At 42.1% G+C, this 19,849-nt stretch overlaps 1 protein-coding gene across 2 annotated transcripts in view; it reads right to left on the reverse strand.

The window, feature by feature from the left end:
- Nucleotides 1-404: 404 nt before the first annotated feature.
- ajap1 (adherens junctions associated protein 1) overlaps nucleotides 405-19,849 on the reverse strand; it is a 90,738-nt gene continuing 71,293 nt past the window's right edge. For both annotated transcript variants that reach the window (XM_034086144.1, XM_071203828.1), the window contains 4 exons: nucleotides 11,751-11,838; nucleotides 11,351-11,593; nucleotides 7,319-7,451; nucleotides 405-5,943 (listed from right to left, as the gene is read on the reverse strand). In XM_034086144.1, the coding sequence (XP_033942035.1) occupies nucleotides 7,379-7,451; nucleotides 11,351-11,593; nucleotides 11,751-11,838 (404 nt within the window). In that variant the 3' untranslated portion in view covers nucleotides 405-5,943; nucleotides 7,319-7,378. The remainder of the gene's footprint in view (nucleotides 5,944-7,318; nucleotides 7,452-11,350; nucleotides 11,594-11,750; nucleotides 11,839-19,849) is intronic.

Here is a 19,849-nt window from a genome sequence, read left to right on the forward strand (position 1 = left end):
CGATTGCTTCTTGATACAAGCCTACTTTATGCTTCTGAAACTTATTGAAAGTGTAGTTCCTCACGTTGTGAGTGATTTTTTGTTGTGCCTTTTTGGACCCTTTTTTGTCACCTCGTAAGAGTGTTTTTCTTTTGTATATCTTTTGTGGAAAAAATAAAGTATATTAATTATACTTTACCTCTGGCTCCCGGATCGTGCATTTGAGTCCTTACCTTTGAGTATCCAAGTTCTTGACACGTGGGGCTTAACAGGTTAACATACGCATACAGAACCCAGCTTGTATTCATATTCACATATTTTTATTTTGTGTTGTTTGCCGCTGTCTTACCCTCCCCATTCTGAGTCACACAAAGAAACTCCTTATAGCACAAGCCTGTGTTGTTTTACATTTTATTAATAGCAACATCAGAGTACTAAATGTACAGAGGAAGAATCCAATGAGAATCGCATTTACAGTGCTTGCAAATACAGAGCTTAGTAGTACAAGAGTAACCAAATCAAAGTCACCTGGAAATCGAAACGTTTACCAATAACTACAAAAGGAAGAGATGTGGTTCATAGGACACGAAATAAAATGTACACAACATTTAGCCGTCACAGAGACAGACTGGAGTCCCTTTTGTGGAGGTGTGTTGTGTGTGCCTGTGTTTGTATATACTATAGGTCTTATACAAAAGTTAACAGAGGTACTCATTGATATATTAAACACAAATATAAAAAATGTAAGAGTCACAAAGTACAAACTCTTCATTTTTATGGCGACAACACAACTCGAGTCAGCTTCTTCATGGTGGGGATGGATTGTGATTGTACGTCGGCTTCGATGAACAGACCACTTGTGTGCCCACATGTCAAAAGACCTCCCCCATTCCCTAAAAAAGGAAACAAAAAACCTGTACAACTTCCTCAGCCCTGAACATTTAAACTGTTTGTATTTGTTGAGTGTTTTTTTTTTTTGGACAGCAATGTCCAAATTGATTTGATCAACTCTCATGGAGCAATGCATCTATATTTCCTTGCAGTGTCACTCATTCCAGGCTAACTCTCTGTTCTGAAGACATTGTACAATGTCAAATGTGTCAGATTTGGGTCACACAGCTAGACTCCATTGAACAGGGGGATTATGGGAAAATTGAGATGTTGCAACCAAAGTGAGAATAGTTTTATTGATTGATATGCACTGACAGCGATTAGCTTTTTTGAATAGAAAAGTAACAACATGGCCCAAAGGAGAGTCGGAGCCCTCCGCTTTACAGTAAGCGTATGTGATTTTTCTGAAACAATAAGGAGAAGCGCAGTTGATTTAGTAGTATACGCTTCGAGGACTGTAAAGATACACTTTTACCTTTTTTCGTTGTCAGAACATGTATTTATCTTTCTCCCTGCTGTTTGAGCAACCTATCGACTTCTGTTTGAAATGAAATTCACCAACATTAATGCAGACATGTGTGTACCATAATGAGACACCCCAGGGCAAACTGAGTAATCCATACATTGATTACTCTCCTCTTGCAAACGCTTCCAATGATATGGAAAATAAACAAAACCTCGGCCTTGGAGATGTTCAGCCAATATCTAATTCAGAACCATGTCAATAGGTTCCTCTCTGTATCTCTGACATGCAAACAGGAATCACAGTCCTTGCAAATGAGTGTGCGGCACATCCTTCATCTTGACAGGAAAACCCTGGCTGATTGATAGCTTGTTTGTGCTGATGGGAGCATAGGTTTCACGGGCTGCTGAAGAGACAGAAACGGGAGTTGCAAAATATTCATTCGTTGTGAAAAAGGCATGTCTAGTCTTTGGTGTCTGTTTAAGACTCTTTTTTTTTTTACAAGCACCCTTCCCCCTGTCTTTTGCCTGCACTGCTCTGTTTCCTGAATCAAATCTGAGCAGCCAAGTGGAATCATTTTCCTCCCTCTTAGCTATAATAAATCGCTATCATCGGCTATCCTGGAATATAAACTGAAAAGGCAAGAAAGCAGTAAAGCATTTCCTTACGTATCAGTTTGATTTCAGACAGAGGTAAACAGCAGGAAGGGGGATGTATGCCTATGTCTACTGATAGCCTGTTTTAAAATGTGTTTCATAGCTTCAAGTTCTATCTTTCCTTTTCCAGAAGTCCTTCAGGAATGCAAAGTGAATTGTTTTTAGCCGGCAGCTCCCTGTGGTTTTCATGAGTGTTGCTACCAATGCAAACATGCTTTTCAAGGCTTACTGAAGTAAAACCTGCTAATGTTTTACCACACAGTATGACACACAGGAATGAACGTCAAAATGTTCTCAGTTGAATCAGATTTAGTAAGTGGTAAGAATGAGAGAGCAGTCTCACACAATCATCATCGACTTGGTATAACATTTCGACCATTTTCAATGTCACATTGATTGAACAAATTGACACAAACTTGGTAACCACAAGTACCAGTTTTGATGAAAGAGATCGCAATCTTCATTTTGTAAGCTTAAAGCATAATTTGTGTCTATAAAAACTTGGGTCTTGTTCTCTTACTTCCTTTCGGGTCACCATTACAGTGGGTACATTGATGTTGTCATGAGTAGGGAATTTTGCTATAGAGACCAAAACCATGTTTTGCACCAGACTGTAAACATTTTAATATCTGCTCCAATGTCAGGTAAAACAAATAGGGGTCTTTTGAAATTGTCTGAAAGTGACCATTCGTTTGACTGCAGTTTGGTGTCCTGGCGCCAGTCTCAGCTCGACTTGGTATGCATACAGTTTAACGCATCTTTATCACTTTGGACTTTATTTTAGCAAAGATGACGTGTTCCTAGTTACCATAACTGTTGGACTGGTGTTTCTTTGGCTACTATTCCTGAGAATGGACAGCTATACTAGCAGATCTGTGAGCACACAGTGTTTTGAGCTAATTGATGCTAACATTGCAGTCTATCAAATACATGTTTCCATTGGCACCAGAGGGTTGACTGACAAGGCCAGTGTATGTCAAGGCTGACAGTAAGACCCAAGTCGAAATAAACCCAAATTAGGCCTATACTTTAAAATGTTGAAATACGAAAATTGTGCGTAACTCATGTATGAATTTTTAACAAGGTACATTTTTTTTCCCCACAATTCTTTCTTTAAACATCTTTCCCTGATCATTTCATGAACTCAAAAATGCTATATAGTTTGCAGTCACGACAAGTATGCGGCAAATCCTACATTTAATGGGGCAGTTGTAGCAATATGTATATACAAATATATTGTATAAATGAACGTAACATCAAGTTTAGTCGGTTTCTTGGCAGCTACTGTTGGATTAACACTGTTTTTTTTTTTTTTTTTATGTGATGAAACACTCAATATTAGAATCCATGTAGAAATGATAAGAACAGAAAGTCATTGGTTTCCCAGCCAACCATGAATGCAGCAGAACCCAAGATATGATCACACCTCTTCGAATCCTTCAGTACTTTCAGACATTCCTCCTGGAAATCACTCCCCAGCCTCTGAACTATTTCAGCGTCTACTGAAGTATTATACTGGTTAGCTAAAGATATAATACAAGTACTGCTTGAAAGTGCAGGTAGGAAGCTTGGCACAATGTTAGTTTTGTGTTTTTAAAAGAAATACTGTAGTTACACATGTAAACAAAGACACTATCCCCGACCTAGCTGAAAACCTTCCCAGAAACGGGAGGTCCTGAAAAATAGAACACACCTGTACACAAATAGAAGCAAATATATAGAAAATACATTTACACGTGTATAATATACAGTACATTTTCGTAACCCTCTGACTAGTAAGATAGCACTCTTCATTCAAAAAAATATGTTATGTCAAAGAAGCAACTCCGCAGCCTGACACACACACATGTGATGCTGACTTGGTATGGGTCATTCATGAGAGTGGTTATCATGTTGTGAATGGGCAAAAATCGTGAGTTTTGCACCACAGTGTTTATCCCAGGCCGTGATGGCACATCCTGAATGGCTCACATTTACAGATACTGATCCTTCCGGGACAACCTTGAATTCTTTAAGGAGGTGAGCCTTGAAACAACCGAAGCGAATTACGGGAGATCCGCTGTCGTCGCGGAAATAAAACCCACCGCTTTAATCAGTACATATTGCTGTCTGCAGCCAAGAAACATTTACAATTTCAGAATTGTATTTGTGCTTTGTACAAACCCACAGCACAATGAAAGGTAGATTCAAAGGTGGTTTCCTCAAGAGCTTTTGGAGCACAAAGGTAATCGGTCTGTCAGAGCTGGAGGTTGATAATACAATTATTGGGGGTGGAAAGCTCTCAAGAGCGATTTACTGTCTTTCCTGACCAAGGGTTCCCCTAATCTTGACATAGGAGATAGTTTAAAGCAATTTGGCGGCAGCTGATTGGCTTGTCATAATCCCCTTACTTCAGTAATACACTGACAGAGTGTTTTGGGATTGAGAGGACAACATGTACTACTTATTCGTATTGTGTTTGCGCTCTGCTTCCTACAGCCTACATGTATTTGTGTGCACAACCCATGACTTCTTGGCTGTAATAGCAAATTCTGATTTGCTAGAAATATTGTCCTCAAGTGCTGATTGGAGAAATGTAACTGACCCCTACCTCACATTTGGGCAGGGGAATTCCTCCCTTGCTAGGGTTTAAAATCGACGTCGTAGATCATTTGATCCTGATCGACACTCTCATTTGAAAACTGGAGGATTATTTTATGTTCCATCAACCACAAATTGGTTCATGTTCATCTTGACTTTCTGACTTTAATACAGACTTTTTTAGGCTTCATAAAATAATGTATCAAAAGTTAATCTTGGTGGTTGCGTGGGAATAATCATTTAGTCTCTGTGGAAAGATTACTTTTTCAATCTCTGTCCCTTTTAATGCAAATTCTCACATGAATTTACAGGCTTGAATTGAATCTCTTCCACCCTTTTAAATCATAACGGTTCATTAGAATGTATCCGAACAGCTGCTGAAACTGAGACCAACATAAAGTGTGCAAGAGAGCTAGACAGACCTGAGGCAGTATGAATGTCCTGCCCAGCTCTATGCAGTCTGTTGTGGCTGTACTTACTCTAGCTATTCATGCATTTGTTGCTATGGGATTTGTTCCTTTACTACAGAACCCTTTTGTCTGTTTTTCCATTAAGCCAAATCAGGTAAAAATCTTACATAATAAGCGATTGGAGCGGGTGTTGGGTTGGATTGCATGAGGTGTATTCATATGCTTTTTCTTTCTTCTAATCTCTGTTCGGGTATTTAATTAACAGCGCTGAATCCCAGGTGCTAGGGACCTTCACCGTTAGAATCTACTGTGTAAAAAAATAGACATAACTATTCTGTTTTTAAAATGGGACCTATATAAACGATGTTTTAAAATCAACTGTTCGCTAAAGCATATACCGTTTCTTTTTTCCCCCCCTCTCTTCCCAAACTAATAGAATAGTGCTTCATATAAATATCTTTTTAGACTCTTTTTCAACACATATCTTAAAACTATTTCAAAACATATTCAAATACATTTGTAGCGTTTTTTAATCTTTCACATTTCTTTAAAAAACAAAACACAAACAAAAGTAGTTGGAGTCGATACAGGGTTAATATAGCGCTCTTTGTTTAGTCCATCAGTTGTTGAAACTTCCTTCTATCCAGGTTGTGGCACATAGTGGCATTATTGGCACATTGTTCAGAATTACAGTTCACCTTCCACCTTCCAGCTCCTTGTTTTTTTTTTCAAATGTCAAATGTTTTCCTTGAGACATCTGTGACGTCCAAAAGTCCCACACATCCTGTAAATATACCTATATATAATCTATATCTAAATGACTGTACGTTCCTGGAAATATTGAGTGGCAGCGTTGTTGCTGCTCTGCTTGTCATCTCTAGAAAAATAAATATCTTCACCAGTGTCCAAAGAGTGATCGCACTATTTTACAAAATAAGCTGTTTTGTGTGTTTCCAACTGGATCCTGTGGAGAACAAAACCACAATTATTCTTAATTTAAGCCTGGCACAAAATAAACACATTGTAACACAGATAGGACTTTAACAACAGGCGTACTTCCTAATTGTGTGTGTTTTGTGTGTTAATTAAGTGTTAATTGCTGTATACTGTATATGGCAATATAATTCATATAGACAATTACGAATTAAAGCATATTGTATAGTCGACGTCCTTGAATGTTCCTTTATATGTGCATTACTAGGTCTGTTTTACGTGCACTGTATAAAGCCCGGTTGAGGTCAGGCTCTTTACATTTCAGCTATTAACATTATTATTTGTTGTTGTTTTTCTATCGACATTAAGAGTGTTGAAATGTCTTTAGGTTATGCTCATTTCCAGGTTCATATTTGTAATTTGTGCCTCTACTGTGACATGTTTACATGCTTTAATGTTAAAAAAAGCTCTATTTTTCTCATGAAGAACCTCTTTTCACCCTCTGTCTGAAACCAGAGCCCAGTCGTTCTCATTGGTTAGCTGACGTACATCACAAACATACTGTACAACACATGACCCCAACATTGAGGTACAAAAAAATGAATAATTCTGTTTTGTGTTACACCCTTATATGCTTGGGATAGTTGGTATCCATTTCCTAAATCAGTTAAAATGGCAATACTGTTTTCAAAAACTATACAAAAACCTACACTTTAGCCTAGGAAATACATTAGGTCTGCTGTGTAATAGCAACAGATATTGTAAGTATGCAACATAAGGCACATGCTGTGTAGAGCAGAAGAGAATGAGACTAATGTGTGTCCAGACAATGGCGAGGCGCTGTCCTCTCACTACGCTACCTGCAGGCAATCTATTCCTTTTAAAATCTGGGTCAATAGCAGACGTTACACCTCCCCCCGGGCTCACAGCAACACTGTGGGGCCGGAGCATGTGTTTAACTTTCAACGCTTTGAATTTAAAATGCGGGCCATTCTTGCATACATTACCATGCATACAAAAAAATGTTCACAAGTCAATGAAAGTGCTTCTTCATTCCTGTTCAAAACAATATGGTGTAAGAAGGAAAGGGGCAACATGAATATTAATTAAAGTATTTCAGATATGAGGAGTGAAATCATTAACTTTGAGAATAAAGCATATTATTCCTGATATGTTCATAATTAGTTTCTTATCTCAACTAAAGACCTCTGATACGGCACTGAACTGGATTTCTCAGCCCTTTTTCATCGCAGCGCAGCGATTGAAAGGAGCGCAGTCATGTCACTTAAAACAAATCTATGCCAAGTTCCCCTCTGGTCCCAAAGTGGGGCAGCATTACCACGGGTATAGAGGTGGCTGAGGCTCATGCGAGGATTTGTGCAATTAAAATGTGGCACAGTACCCACCAGAGCGTGAATTCAGGAAGTGTCTTCCACCCACAGGAAGTGAAGAAGGCCTTCAGCTTGTCAACAAGAGATCTCAAACCATTTCTCTGACACGAAGGCCACAGGAATTAGTTGTCTTTCAGTGGGGGAGGGCCTGTAGGGTAAAGAGGTGAGAACGTTGTTATAGATAGATGGGAGTGTAGTTGGTTGCATATTTGCATTTCATTCAGTTAGCACCATTTTTTTTCATTGTTAGCTTTTAACCTGAATTGATTCTGAAGAGACATTATTGATAAACATTTGTTGTGTCAACATGAGTTTAGGGAGTATTTGTCGACATGTTTAACACTTGATTTCTTCAAATGTGACTATTCATTTACAAAGCGAAGAACAGCTAGGTCAGCATCTACTGCATCTTATTGTGTCTTCTACTAAAGCCTACTGTCAAGTAGTGTTAATTTCGTTGACTAAAACTATGACGAAATATGTTCGTCAACGACCTTTTTTTCCATGACGAAAACGAGACGATGACGAGACGGCACCGACGGCAGTAAACAATAACTGTAACGAAATCATCATGCAATATCGTTGACGAAAAGTGACAAGACGAAAATGTAGTTTATTAAATAAAAACTATGCCAAAATCTCTCTTTACTTTCGTTGACGAAAAATGAGGAGACTAAATATTATCAAAGATAACGTTACATCTCTGATAGTCAGTTTTTCTCCCAGCAGTTCCATTTCCGGTGCTGCGGCAGGGCAGCAGCTGTGTGTGTCTATGCTGCCCGCGGCGGTAGATTTGAATTACACCGGGCAGCGGCACAATATGAATTGTCAGGAAGACTCGGGTCTAACTAACCTTATTTAACAGAAAATAAAATGGCAACAACAGGGCTTGGGAGCAGTGGTTGCACTCGCGTTAACCAAATACCCCCCCGTCAGCGCGAGTGATTGATAAATTGTGCACTCGACGGATAATAATGGATTATGACGGAAATGTTACGATCCTGTCCGTCAAAATGACTGACAACGAAAAAGTCTAAAGCCACCACTGCTTGGGAGAAAGAAACAATGTGATATTTAGGCCCATTTTTGCTACAATGAGGCAGAGAAAAAAAGAGAATGCATGGTTTTATCAGAAGGAAAGCAATGTGGCCATAACACAGCTGGTAAAAACACCACAAACCAGATACTCTCTGCAAAGCTGCATTCTTAATCATTCAACCTGTGTTGACTGAAATGTTCTATATAATCTGATGACTAAAAAAGACTCAACAGTTTTCATTGACAAAAAGTAGACTAAAATAATTAGTTTTCTTTGACTAAAATAAGACTAAAATGCTCAGACTTTTAGTCGACTAAAACTTGACTAAATAAAAACAGGATGAAGGTGACTAAATATGACTAAAACTAAAAAGGAAATTTAACACAGGACTAAGACTAAAACAAAATTAAAAAATAGCTGACAAAATTAACACTACTGTCAAGTCTAGAACATATTGCTTAAAGTGCATTTTTCAGGTATAAATGCTAGCCTTTAGAAAAAACAAAAAGAGAGGCGTTCACATGTGTGTAATACATTTGTGTCCTGCAGCACAGTGTCAGGGTCTTTTTTCGCAATAATTATCCACTCACTATACATTATCGCTTACCTGACTATCAACGTTGTTACATATGTATAAAATATGATATTTAAAACAGATATTTAAAAGTACTTCCCCTAGAAGCTTAATTATTTTTTACTTTTTGTGTTAAAAGGCTTTTTTGTTTCTTTCCCAGTGTGTAAAAACAACAACATGGCGGATACCTGGCTTATTTTCTTGTGGAAAATCAAAAATTGTAGGATAGATGGCTGTTCCTGTTGCTGTGGTCCTGGATCATAAGTCCTGGGTGGATATCCTCGTGGATTCATCTTCCTATTATACACACATGCATTTCCAAACATTTGGTCTACCTATGCTGTAAAATGTATTATCTTTTCAATTTACACACGGCATCTATTGCACGTCTGTCCGTCCTGGGAGAGGGATCCCTCCTCTGTTACTCTCCCTGAGGTTTCTCCCATGTTCCCTTTAAACTGTGGGTTTTCTCCGGAAGTTTTTCCTTGTACGATGTGAGGGTCTAAGGACAGAGGGTGTTGTATTGTCATACTGATATTCTGTACAAACTGTGAAGTCCACTGAGACAAATGTAACATTTGTGATATTGGGCTATATAAATACACATTGATTGATTGATTGATAATGTTGCCGTCAACATGCTTTTTTATTACATTTCTAGGTAGAAGTATATATCTAGTATAATATATATATATATCTAGTTTGATAGATATTGGGTGTCCGCCATGTTGTTGTTTTTTCACACCGGGAAAGTTGACGATGACGTGACATGGGCACTGGCCATTGGGAATGTCAACATTTGAGAGGGTTTTTTGTTAAATTACTACGTTTTTCCCTGTAGACCAACGTAGCTATTACACTTTTTTTGGGAGACTTGGTTGGTTGAAATGCGGAGGCAGAGATGATTACATGCATAAATAGTCCCAGGCCAGATTTGAAACCTGGGTCCCCCTCATTGATACTGAGCCACATGGCGGCACAAGTAATTATTTTTGAAAGAAGTTACTGTCACATAATCATTTTGCCAATACTGGTCAAATCTGTGTCACTAATCACAGAGAAACACAAGCAGAGAGACAGAAAAAAAAACATACTGAGACTTTTTGTTGAAGTTAATAATTCCTGAATTAATCAGCAGCGTTGATCCTAAACATTTTGCCCTCCTTCCATGACTAAATCCAGACACTGAGTGATCCTATCCTCGCTGCCAGAATAATGAATCTGTTACAGGATTTAGATACTCAGAGTAAGTGTGACCATCTTTGGTGGCCATGCAGCTTAGATGACTCTTACTGTTATCCACTCAGTAACACAGTCAAAACTCCTTTGTATTTCAAAGAGTGACACATCTTCAACCACAGAGAGAAGCGATTTGAACTCAGAAAAAAAACACACCAATGACTCAACAGTGTTACACCTTCCTTTTGGTGTGAAGCAGCGCATATTAGTTTGGTGGGTAAACATAGATGGTTTGAGCACAGTTTACGGAGATTACATTTCATGACTTTTGGGTTTAGTCGTTGAGTTTTTAAAGTGTATATATAGTACTTGTCTGCCATTTGAAATGGTGTCAGAAGGATCAGTTCAATGGCTCTGTAAAGACTTCACATTGCAGTGCCCTACATCTACAAGCTGACTAATTAAGCCAAAACAAAAATCCCAGGTAGGTTTGGATTTTTGTGTGCAGCTTGAGCGTGCCAGGGCTGAGCACTCGGGCAGATGATCAAGGAATGAATGGACGAAAGCATTAAGGGCAACCGATTTTATGGCTTTGCTGAGAAAACAAGCCTCTGACTGACACTGATTGTGGTTGAGAATAGAAGCGCACTCAAGGGGAAGAATGTGAGGAATTTAATCATTTTATGAAGAAAAAAAGTAGTTTTAACCGTTATTTCCCACTTGCATTCGGTGGGAAATTCCGCCCCTATCTCTAAATTGCTTCTGATCCTGATATTCAACTTGGCTGAATGTGGAGGGGGGAAACAATTGACCCTGTACTACTTCTTGAGGTCAAAAATGAAGAATTTGTTTTTCCTCTATAATAATATTACTGGTGCCTTCAACCTGAAAAGATAATGGCTAAAATATAAATGGGGTGTCAAAAATATTGTAATGTAAAAAATGTGTCTGTAGCCAGTTATTTTGGTTATTTCATTTGCTTGTCATTTTGTAATGCTTTATACTGTCAAGTTATCAGAACATGTATCCCCTCATACAACCACTAATATTAAGAAAACACCATGTATTAACCCAGTTTAAATACATCTGGCGCTGCCCTTCAGCATGGGGTTACATCATATTCAGGACATTAACCTGTAATGCCTGATTTTAAAAATCTCCCTGGAAAAGACTTGAAATGTCCAGTACTTGCTGACTGAACAGTGATTCCTGTGTGCATCCATCTTGTGCTATAAACAGCCCTGGGCCGGCGTACCTGTTTCCATTGTAAGCAGTCTTGTAGACAGGCGTCTGCTGGATCATCTCATCAGTGTAGATTGGCACGGCAGTCCGGACGCACTCATGTGAGCACTGCAGGCTGTCATTGTAGGCAGTGAATATGTCCACCTTGCTTGGCACCCGGGCCGGGGTGAAGTCTGTCAGGTTTTGGCAGCTCTCTTCCTGCTGGTGGATCTTGCGCTGATGGCTATTGTGGCGGCCATTTCCCGACTGCGCACAGCTACAAAAACACGCACCAAAGACAAGAAACAAACATAAAATCATACCTTGTACCCTTCTCATCATCCAAAGGATATTTTGACATAGTGGAAGTTCTTACAGATGAGTTACACTGTAAATACAATACATAATACAAAAAGTAAAGGAATCTTTCCTACCAGTTTTTAAGGACGAGTGTTGTGATCAAGGCTGCGATAACCATAATGAGAGACACAGTGATTGTGATTATCTGGTGAACTGCCAAACCTGCAAAAAGACAGTAAACACAAGAGCAGAAAAATTACATTTGAGGAGGGATGAGTATCACTCTTTAGTTTTCTGTTGTACTCAACAAAGTACCAGAGGAAGCTCACTTTAAAAGGAGAGGATGACAACCTAGAACTATTTTGCACTTCAGTAAGTATTGATGATACTGTCATCCACTGTGATTCATAATTTAAGAGAGATATGAATAATTCCTTTCTATTCCATTACCAAGTCCAGATTTTCTCCAAGTACTTGTAGAATGTATTATTCTTATGTATTTCTTATTTTGTTTTTCAAACCGAATACTTCTTCACACAGCAGACACATAACCAAAGAGCTGATACGCTTTAAATACCCTTTTCCTCACGTGAATTCATTTCTGTAGATTTTGCCCAGAGGCTTTTTATTTAAAAATAAGTGAGAGCAATTTGTATGATGGTACGTCAAAAAACTAAACAAATTGTTCTAATTTATTCTCAGCGCTTTGGGAAGGGAGGTGTGTTAATGCAGGGTAGAGGATACAGGCTCTTAAGACCATATGAAAACATTTTATATTGTTTTTGTTCTTTTAGGCTACTTAAAACCATATTGATTGTGTTTTGGCCAACAAACTGAAACCACAACATCAGACAAGCATAGCACTTTTGAAATGATTAATTTGATATAATGTCTCTGACTCTCGTAAATATGTCCTTTTTAGGCTCTGTTTGGTCCCTACCACCTTTATGCCAATGGCTGTCCAATGTGTTGGTGCAGTGAAAGTAGCATACTGACGTTTTTGAACCCAAACAATGTGTTGGTTTAAAGTCTTGTTTCGCTAAATCAACACTAACACTAAATAAGGAACAATGCAGCCTTTTTGTATTTTACCCATCTTGCAGATACGAAAGTTTTCCTCCCTTTGTTTTTGTGACTAGAGTACAAAAGCATTGTTCTTATTTAAACTCTAACCTGCCTCTGTGTGCTGATCTCCCACTATTGCCAGAGGACAGTAATCCACAAACAAAACTAAACGGTGTGCTACATGTCTAAAGTAAGGATTAGTATGAGCCTACTCCACTGTACAGTATGGTTAGTGTGTTGTGTGCTGTATGTGTGTGGGTGAGTGATAGAGCTGGAGAGTGACTAGGACACAATGACACACTGCAGCAGGTGACATTTTGCAGGAGATGGGGGAGAAAGAAAAAAAAGAAGCTGTCATCAATAAAATGCCCACGTGGGCCTTATACATCTCACCTCTCCATCAGCCTGGCTGCTGATCCAAGCCAATTTGTCTTCAGGAAGGCTCAAAAGGAAGTGCTGCTCTGTCGTTTTGGAAAACAACATGGCCTCTCCTCTGCCTGCCTGCTGTCAGGACAGCCTCCTCCTGGATAATAAACGTCTGCAGGCCAGGTCAACCTTGGATTAATGATATCTCCAGCTGGCTCAGGATAGCCTTACCTTCCCAGCGCAATCAGAATCCCTCGCCACGGCAAAGGCACATTAACTTATCTGTCAAGCCATTTGCATTTTCTCTCATATCCCCTCTCTGTCGTTGCCCGCCTATCTCTCTGCCTCGTCTCCGGCTGACGTCAAGACTGTTAAGTTGAAAGTGTTTGCTTATAAATTAACATCTGTCCAAGATCAGGCATAATAGAGCTCGCCCATGACCTTGATCAATGGCTGAGATCTAGGGATGTAACGATACCAAAAAGTCACGGTACGATAATATCGCGATAACAAGTCCACGGTACGGTATTTATGGCGATATTGAATAATAAAGGAGAACAAAAATAAAAAAATGTTTTTACTCGGAAAATGTTTCTTTATTAAATAATAAATCTGATTTGTACAGCATTTTAGTAGGATATCAGTATTTTAAAGTGTCAAAAACAAAGTGACAGTAACAGACTGGAACAAGAAAACCAGTATGTGACAGGTTTTTAGGAATATGAGAATGTCCACATTTCCAGGTATTTATAAGCTGGGATGTTTGGGCATTTACAATATCCCCTGCTCTGGCAAAAACTCTCTCGCTTGGTACTGATGTTGCTGGGACAGCAGTGGTCGCGTTAACCGAATATTTTATTTAATAATGACGGAAAAATCTGACCTCTCTGAAGAACCAGCACCTTACCGTGGTAGAGAGGTTTGTGTGCCCTGATGAACCTGGGGGCTATGTTGTCTGGAACCTGATATTCCTGGTAGGGTCTCCCATGGCAAATTGGTCTCAGGCAAGGGGCCAGACTAAGATTGGTTCAAAATACCTCATGAAAGACGACACAAGAAGTGAGGATACCCGGCCCGGAGGAAGCCCGGGGTCCCCTTCTGGAGCCAGGCCCAGAAGGAGGACTCGTCGGCGAGCGTCTGGTGGCCGGGCTTACCACGGATCCCGGCCGGGCCCAGCCCGAAAAGGCAACGTGGGCAACACCTCCGCTTCTCCGTCCCGCGGGCCCACCACCTACGGGAAACAACGATGGGGTCGGGTGCGCTGCCAGAAGGGCGGCAGTGAAAGCGGAGGGTCTCGACGGACCAGACCCGGGCGACAGAAGCTGGCTTTGGGGACGTGGAGGGGGGGAAGGAGCCGGAGCTTGTGCGGGAGGTGGAGCGTTACCAGTTGGATCTGGTTGGGCTCACCTCTACGCACAGCTTCGGCTCTGGAACCTTACTTCTGGATAGGGGTTGGACTCTATTCTTCTCCGGAGTTGCTCAAGGTGTGAGGCACCGGGCGGGTGTGGGGATAATCACAAGTCCCCGGTTAGGTGCTTCGTTGTTGGCGTTTACCCCAGTGGACGAGAGGGTCGCCTCCCTACGCCTGCTGGTTATGGGGGGGAAAACTCTGACTGTTGTGTGTGCTTATGCACCCAACAACAGTTCAGAGTATACGGCCTTCTTGGAGACCCTGGACTTCAACGCACATGTGGGCAATGATGGAGACACTTGGAGGGGCGTGATTGGGAGGAACGGCCCCCCTGATCTGAACCGGAGTGGTGGTTTGTTACTGGACTTCTGTGCTAGTCATGGATTGGCCATAACAAACACCATGTTCGAACATAAGGATGCTCATAAGTGTACGTGGTACCAGAGCACCCTAGGCAGAAGGTCCATGATCGATTTCGTTATCGTATCATCGGATCTGAGGCCGTATGTTTTGGACACTCGGGTAAAGAGAGGGGCGGAGTTGTCAACTGATCACCATCTGGTGGTGAGTTGGGTGGAGTGGCGGGGGAAGCCTCTGGATAGACCTGGTAAGCCCAAACCTGTAGTTCGGGTGAACTGGGAACGTCTGGAGGAGGCCCAAGTTCAGGAGGCCTTCAACTCACACCTCCGGCGGAGCTTTTCGGGCATTCCTGTGGAGGTTGGGGACATTGAACCAGAGTGGTCGGTGTTCAAAGCCTCTATTGCCGAAGCCGCGGCGGGGAGCTGTGGTCTCAAGGTCCTAGGTGCCTCAAGGGGCGGTAACCCTCGAACCTCCTGGTGGACACCGGTGGTCAGGGAAGCCGTCCGACTGAAGAAGGAGGCCTTCAGGGATTTGTTATCCCGGGGGACTCCCGAGGCAGTTGCAAGGTACCGACAGGCCCGAAGGGCAGCAGCCTCATCCGTGGCCGACGCAAAGCAGCGGGTGTGGGAGAAGTTCGGAGAAGACATGGAGAAGGACTTTCGGGCGGCACCAAAGTTGCTCTGGAAAACTGTCCGACACCTCAGGAGGGGGAAGCAGGGAACCATCCAAGCTGTGTACAGTAAGGATGGGACGTTGTTGACCTCAACTGATGGAGTGTTAGGGCGTTGGAAGGAACACTTTGAGGAACTCCTGAACCCGACAACTCCGCCCTCTATGTTAGAGGCAGAGCTGGAGTATGACGGGGGATCAACACAAATCTCCCGGGGGAGGTCACTGAGGTCGTCAAACAACTCCACAGTGGCAAAGCCCCGGGGGTGGATGAGATCCGCCCGGAAATGCTGAAGGCTCTGGGTGTTGAGGGACTGTCATGGTTGACACGTCTCTTCAGTGTTGTGTGGAAGTCGGAAACAGTACCGAAGGAGTGGCAGACCGGGGTGGTGGTTCCCCTTTTTAAAAAGGGGGATCAGAGGGTGTGTGCCAATTACAGAGGCATCACACTACTCAGCCTCCCCGGGAAAGTTCTCGAAAGGAGGGTCAGGCCGATTGTCGAACCTCAGATTGAGGAGGAACTATGCGGATTCCGTCCTGGCCGTGGAACGACGGATCAGCTTTTTACTCTCGCAAGGATCCTGGAGGGGGCCTGGGAGTACGCTTATCCGGTCTACATGTGTTTTGTAGACTTGGAGAAGGCGTATGACCGAGTTCCCAGGGAGTTACTGTGGGAGGTGCTGCGGGAGTATGGGGTGAGGGGGTCTCTACTCAGGGCCATCCAATCTCTGTACTCCCAAAGCGAGAGCTGTGTCCGGGTCCTCGGCAGTAAGTCGGACCCATTTCCGGTGAGGGTTGGCCTCCGCCAGGGCTGCGCTTTGTCACCAATCCTGTTTGTAATATACATGGATCGGATTTCGAGCCGTAGTCATGGGGGAGGGGGTCTGCAGTTCGGTGGACTAAGGATTGCACCACTGCTTTTTGCAGATGATGTGGTTCTAATGGCTTCATCGGTCTGCGACCTTCAGCACTCACTGGATTGGTTCGCAACTGAGTGTGAAGCGGAGGAGTTCAAGTATCTCGGGGTCTTGTTCTCGAGTGAGGGAACAATGGAGCGTGAGATGGGCCGGAGAATCGGAGCAGCGGGAGCGTTACTGCAGTCGCTTTACCGCACCGTTGTGACGAAAAGGGAGCTGAGCCAGAAGGCAAAGCTCTTTGTCTACCGGGCCATTTTCGTTCCTACCCTCACCTATGGTCATGAAGGATGGGTCATGACCGAAAGAACGAGATCGCGGATACAAGCGGCCGAGATGGGTTTTCTCCGCAGGGTGGCTGGTGTCTCCCTTAGGGATAAGGTGAGAAGTGCGGTCATCAGGGAGGGACTCGTAGTTGAGCCGCTCCTCCTTCGTGTTGAAAGGAGCCAGTTGAGGTGGTTTGGGCACCTAGTTAGGATGCCACCTGGGCGCCTCCCTAGGGAGGTGTTCCAGGCACGTCCAGCTGGGAAGAGACCAAGGGGTAGACCTAGGACCAGGTGGAGGGATTATATCTCTTCGCTTAGCTGCTCCTCTACATTGCTGTTATCCTGTCTATTGAACTGCTGTGAAGCGAGTTTGGCTACAATTCTTGTAATAGGTGCTATACAAATATAAAGCTTATTTCTAATATTAATATTATTATTATATATAAATAAACTATATTTAAAATGAGTTACCTTTTAGAGAAGTGATTATATTTGTATGCCAATATTTTCCTATGGTAAAGTTTTCATTTTGCACTTTTATTTTGATAGTAATAAGATCGGGACTCTTATTTTGAAGGAACTTTTACGGTTAAATCAGTTTACAGATAAAGATTTATCCCCAGAAAGCACATGGCTACTTAGCATGCAAAATGACGTCATTCTGCATGTTAAGTATGTGCTTTCGTTATCGGCTGAATCTTTATTTATTGATTAGATCACGTTACTCTGATGATAGTGTTCAAGACAGCCTATATGTCTGAACTCGATCCTTAGAGTAATGTGTTACGGAGCCTTCTCTTCTATATTGTTTCCACATAACGAGCATTTTGCGCTGCTCTTTTCCAATGTGGAAGCAGAATGTGTGAAAGCATACAGCACGATGCGGGGTGTGTCTGTAGACATCTCTAGACTGGAACAGCGGGGCCCAGTACGTGAACTCGCCATACAGGATAGAGGACATCAGACTCCAGAGAAAATGTGCTCGAGTCCGAGTCCAAGTCGGAGCGTTAATGTACGAGTCGAGTCCGAGTCATCGTGGGGGGGGGAATTCACGAGTCCGAGTCCGAGTCCAAGTCATCCTGTGCGAGAATTCACGAGTCCAAGTCCGAGTCGCGTCAATCAGTGCGCGAGTCCGAGTCGAGTCACGAGTCCCGAAAATCGGCACTCAAGTCTGACTCGAGTCCGAGTCCAGGACTCGAGTACTCCATCTCTGGCTGGAACTGCTACCCCCGCGACCCGACCACGGATAAGCGGGAGAAGATGGATGGATGGATGGATGGATGGAAAAATCTGAAAGCAGTCTGTCATTTTGACAGATTAGAACAAACTCGGAAAAGCGCCAACATTTCCCCGCAGCGAGGCTCTGGTGTTATGCCGTGTTATGCATGCCCTCCAAAAGGAAATGATATAGTTTCCAAACCGTACTTTGCCGTACAGATCAATACATGTCTGGGAGGTTTTGCTTTACGCTGTGTGCGCTCCCGCGAGGTGCATGCACACACAGCATAACACCGCCCCCCCCCCGTTGACAGTTCACGAGCGTGCTCTCTCGTGAACTGTTCAGACCCGACGGGTAATAAGGGATTATGACGGACATTTTACGATCCTGTCTGTCAAAATGACAGACAGCGAAAAAGCCTAACGCCACCTCAGTGGGACGGAGAGATGCTTTGGCCATGGGTGACAGCAGTGGGTCAAACTGTGCATTGTCTCTCCACCACTTCAAAAACAATACAGTTGTTGCCAAGAAGGTGAGGCTTATTGACAGGGCGAGATATAAATATACTGTTGGTACTTGTCAATGTCTCTAGGTGTGTAAATGTAGCCCTGTAAATACGATGTCCTTTTGTGTTCTGTTGTTTTATGTTCATGTTGTAACCTACTTGCTGCCATGTGGACAGGTCTCTCTTGAAAAAGAGATCGATGATCTCAATGGGACCATCTGGTTGAATAAAGGTTTAAAACAAAAAAAAGTGTTTAAAAAAATATAATTTTTTTTTTAAATCGCGGTAGATATTGTCAGTCTCACGACAGTATTGAGACATTTATTTACCGCGATATTCGGTATATCGTTACATCCCTACTGAGATCTCTACTGAGAATTGTTTCATTTTACATTGAAGTCACAATAAAACGGAGCACTTTAAAGTCAGGACATTTGAAATTAAAAGATGCTCTATCATGGATTCTTCTCTGCAAAACCACATATGATTAAATCACATTATGGCACAGCTTTCGGTTGGATCTCTAATGGAAACTGCTCTGTCCATGCAAGGAAAGGTTCTGATTGTAATACCAACTGTCATGGCGTGCATGCAAGCATCGATTGGCGAATGTGATGTCAGTGAACAAAATAACACGCATGTTTAGCAGCCCTGCCAGTCTGGGATTGTTTCCAGAGGAATTCGATTGGCTCAGTTGGTAAACACAGGCATGCTGTGTGCAGCTTAGTGATGCTATGTTACATGTTGCAGGATATGTCTGCTCATTAAAAGTTCCTTCAGGCTACCATTTGAAGCAAAATATACGTATTCTTTCCTACTAGTGCCTTTAATTAAACAAATGAACCCAAGCAAATGAGATCCGGGAGCACAAACCATCCTTTCACCCCTTGTTTTTAGAGCAGTATGTTAAAGTCTGCAGAGGTAACAGAGCAGCTAATGGCATGGGTGACAAATCTGATCCACAGTATTTTCATCCACAACTGCCAGTCAGAGTGAAATACATTTGGATTGGCTGTTTGAAGTCAGGTTAAAATATAACCTTCAGTCACCTTGCTTTAGAGCTACCCGGTCAGGTTTTGTTTGGTCAAATCCCTGCCAAACAAAGAGAGACTGAGAGGAAGATGGATAGAAAGAGAAAGGGACAGAAAGGGATAAAGGACAGCAAGCGTGTGACCTCTGTGGCAGCAGCTTTGGAGCCCCCATTGATGCTCCCAGCGAGAAACAAATGAGATTTGTTTGTACCTTCTTGTCTATCACAGTTTGATGAACATGTCAAATAAATGCTTGGTGGGTAAATTAAATATCTCATTTGCAACCTGCTTTTAATGAAAGAACCCCAGCTTGAAAACTGTGTGTGTGATCTAAACAGGTAATGTCTGGTTCGAATTCTCTCCAAAATGTTTTTTACCATTGTTACATCATGTTATATAGGTATTAACAGGCTAGGTGTATTAAAGA

This window comes from Pseudochaenichthys georgianus, chromosome 7 (genome assembly GCF_902827115.2).
Source record: "Pseudochaenichthys georgianus chromosome 7, fPseGeo1.2, whole genome shotgun sequence".
NCBI classification, from domain to species: Eukaryota; Metazoa; Chordata; class Actinopteri; order Perciformes; family Channichthyidae; genus Pseudochaenichthys; species Pseudochaenichthys georgianus.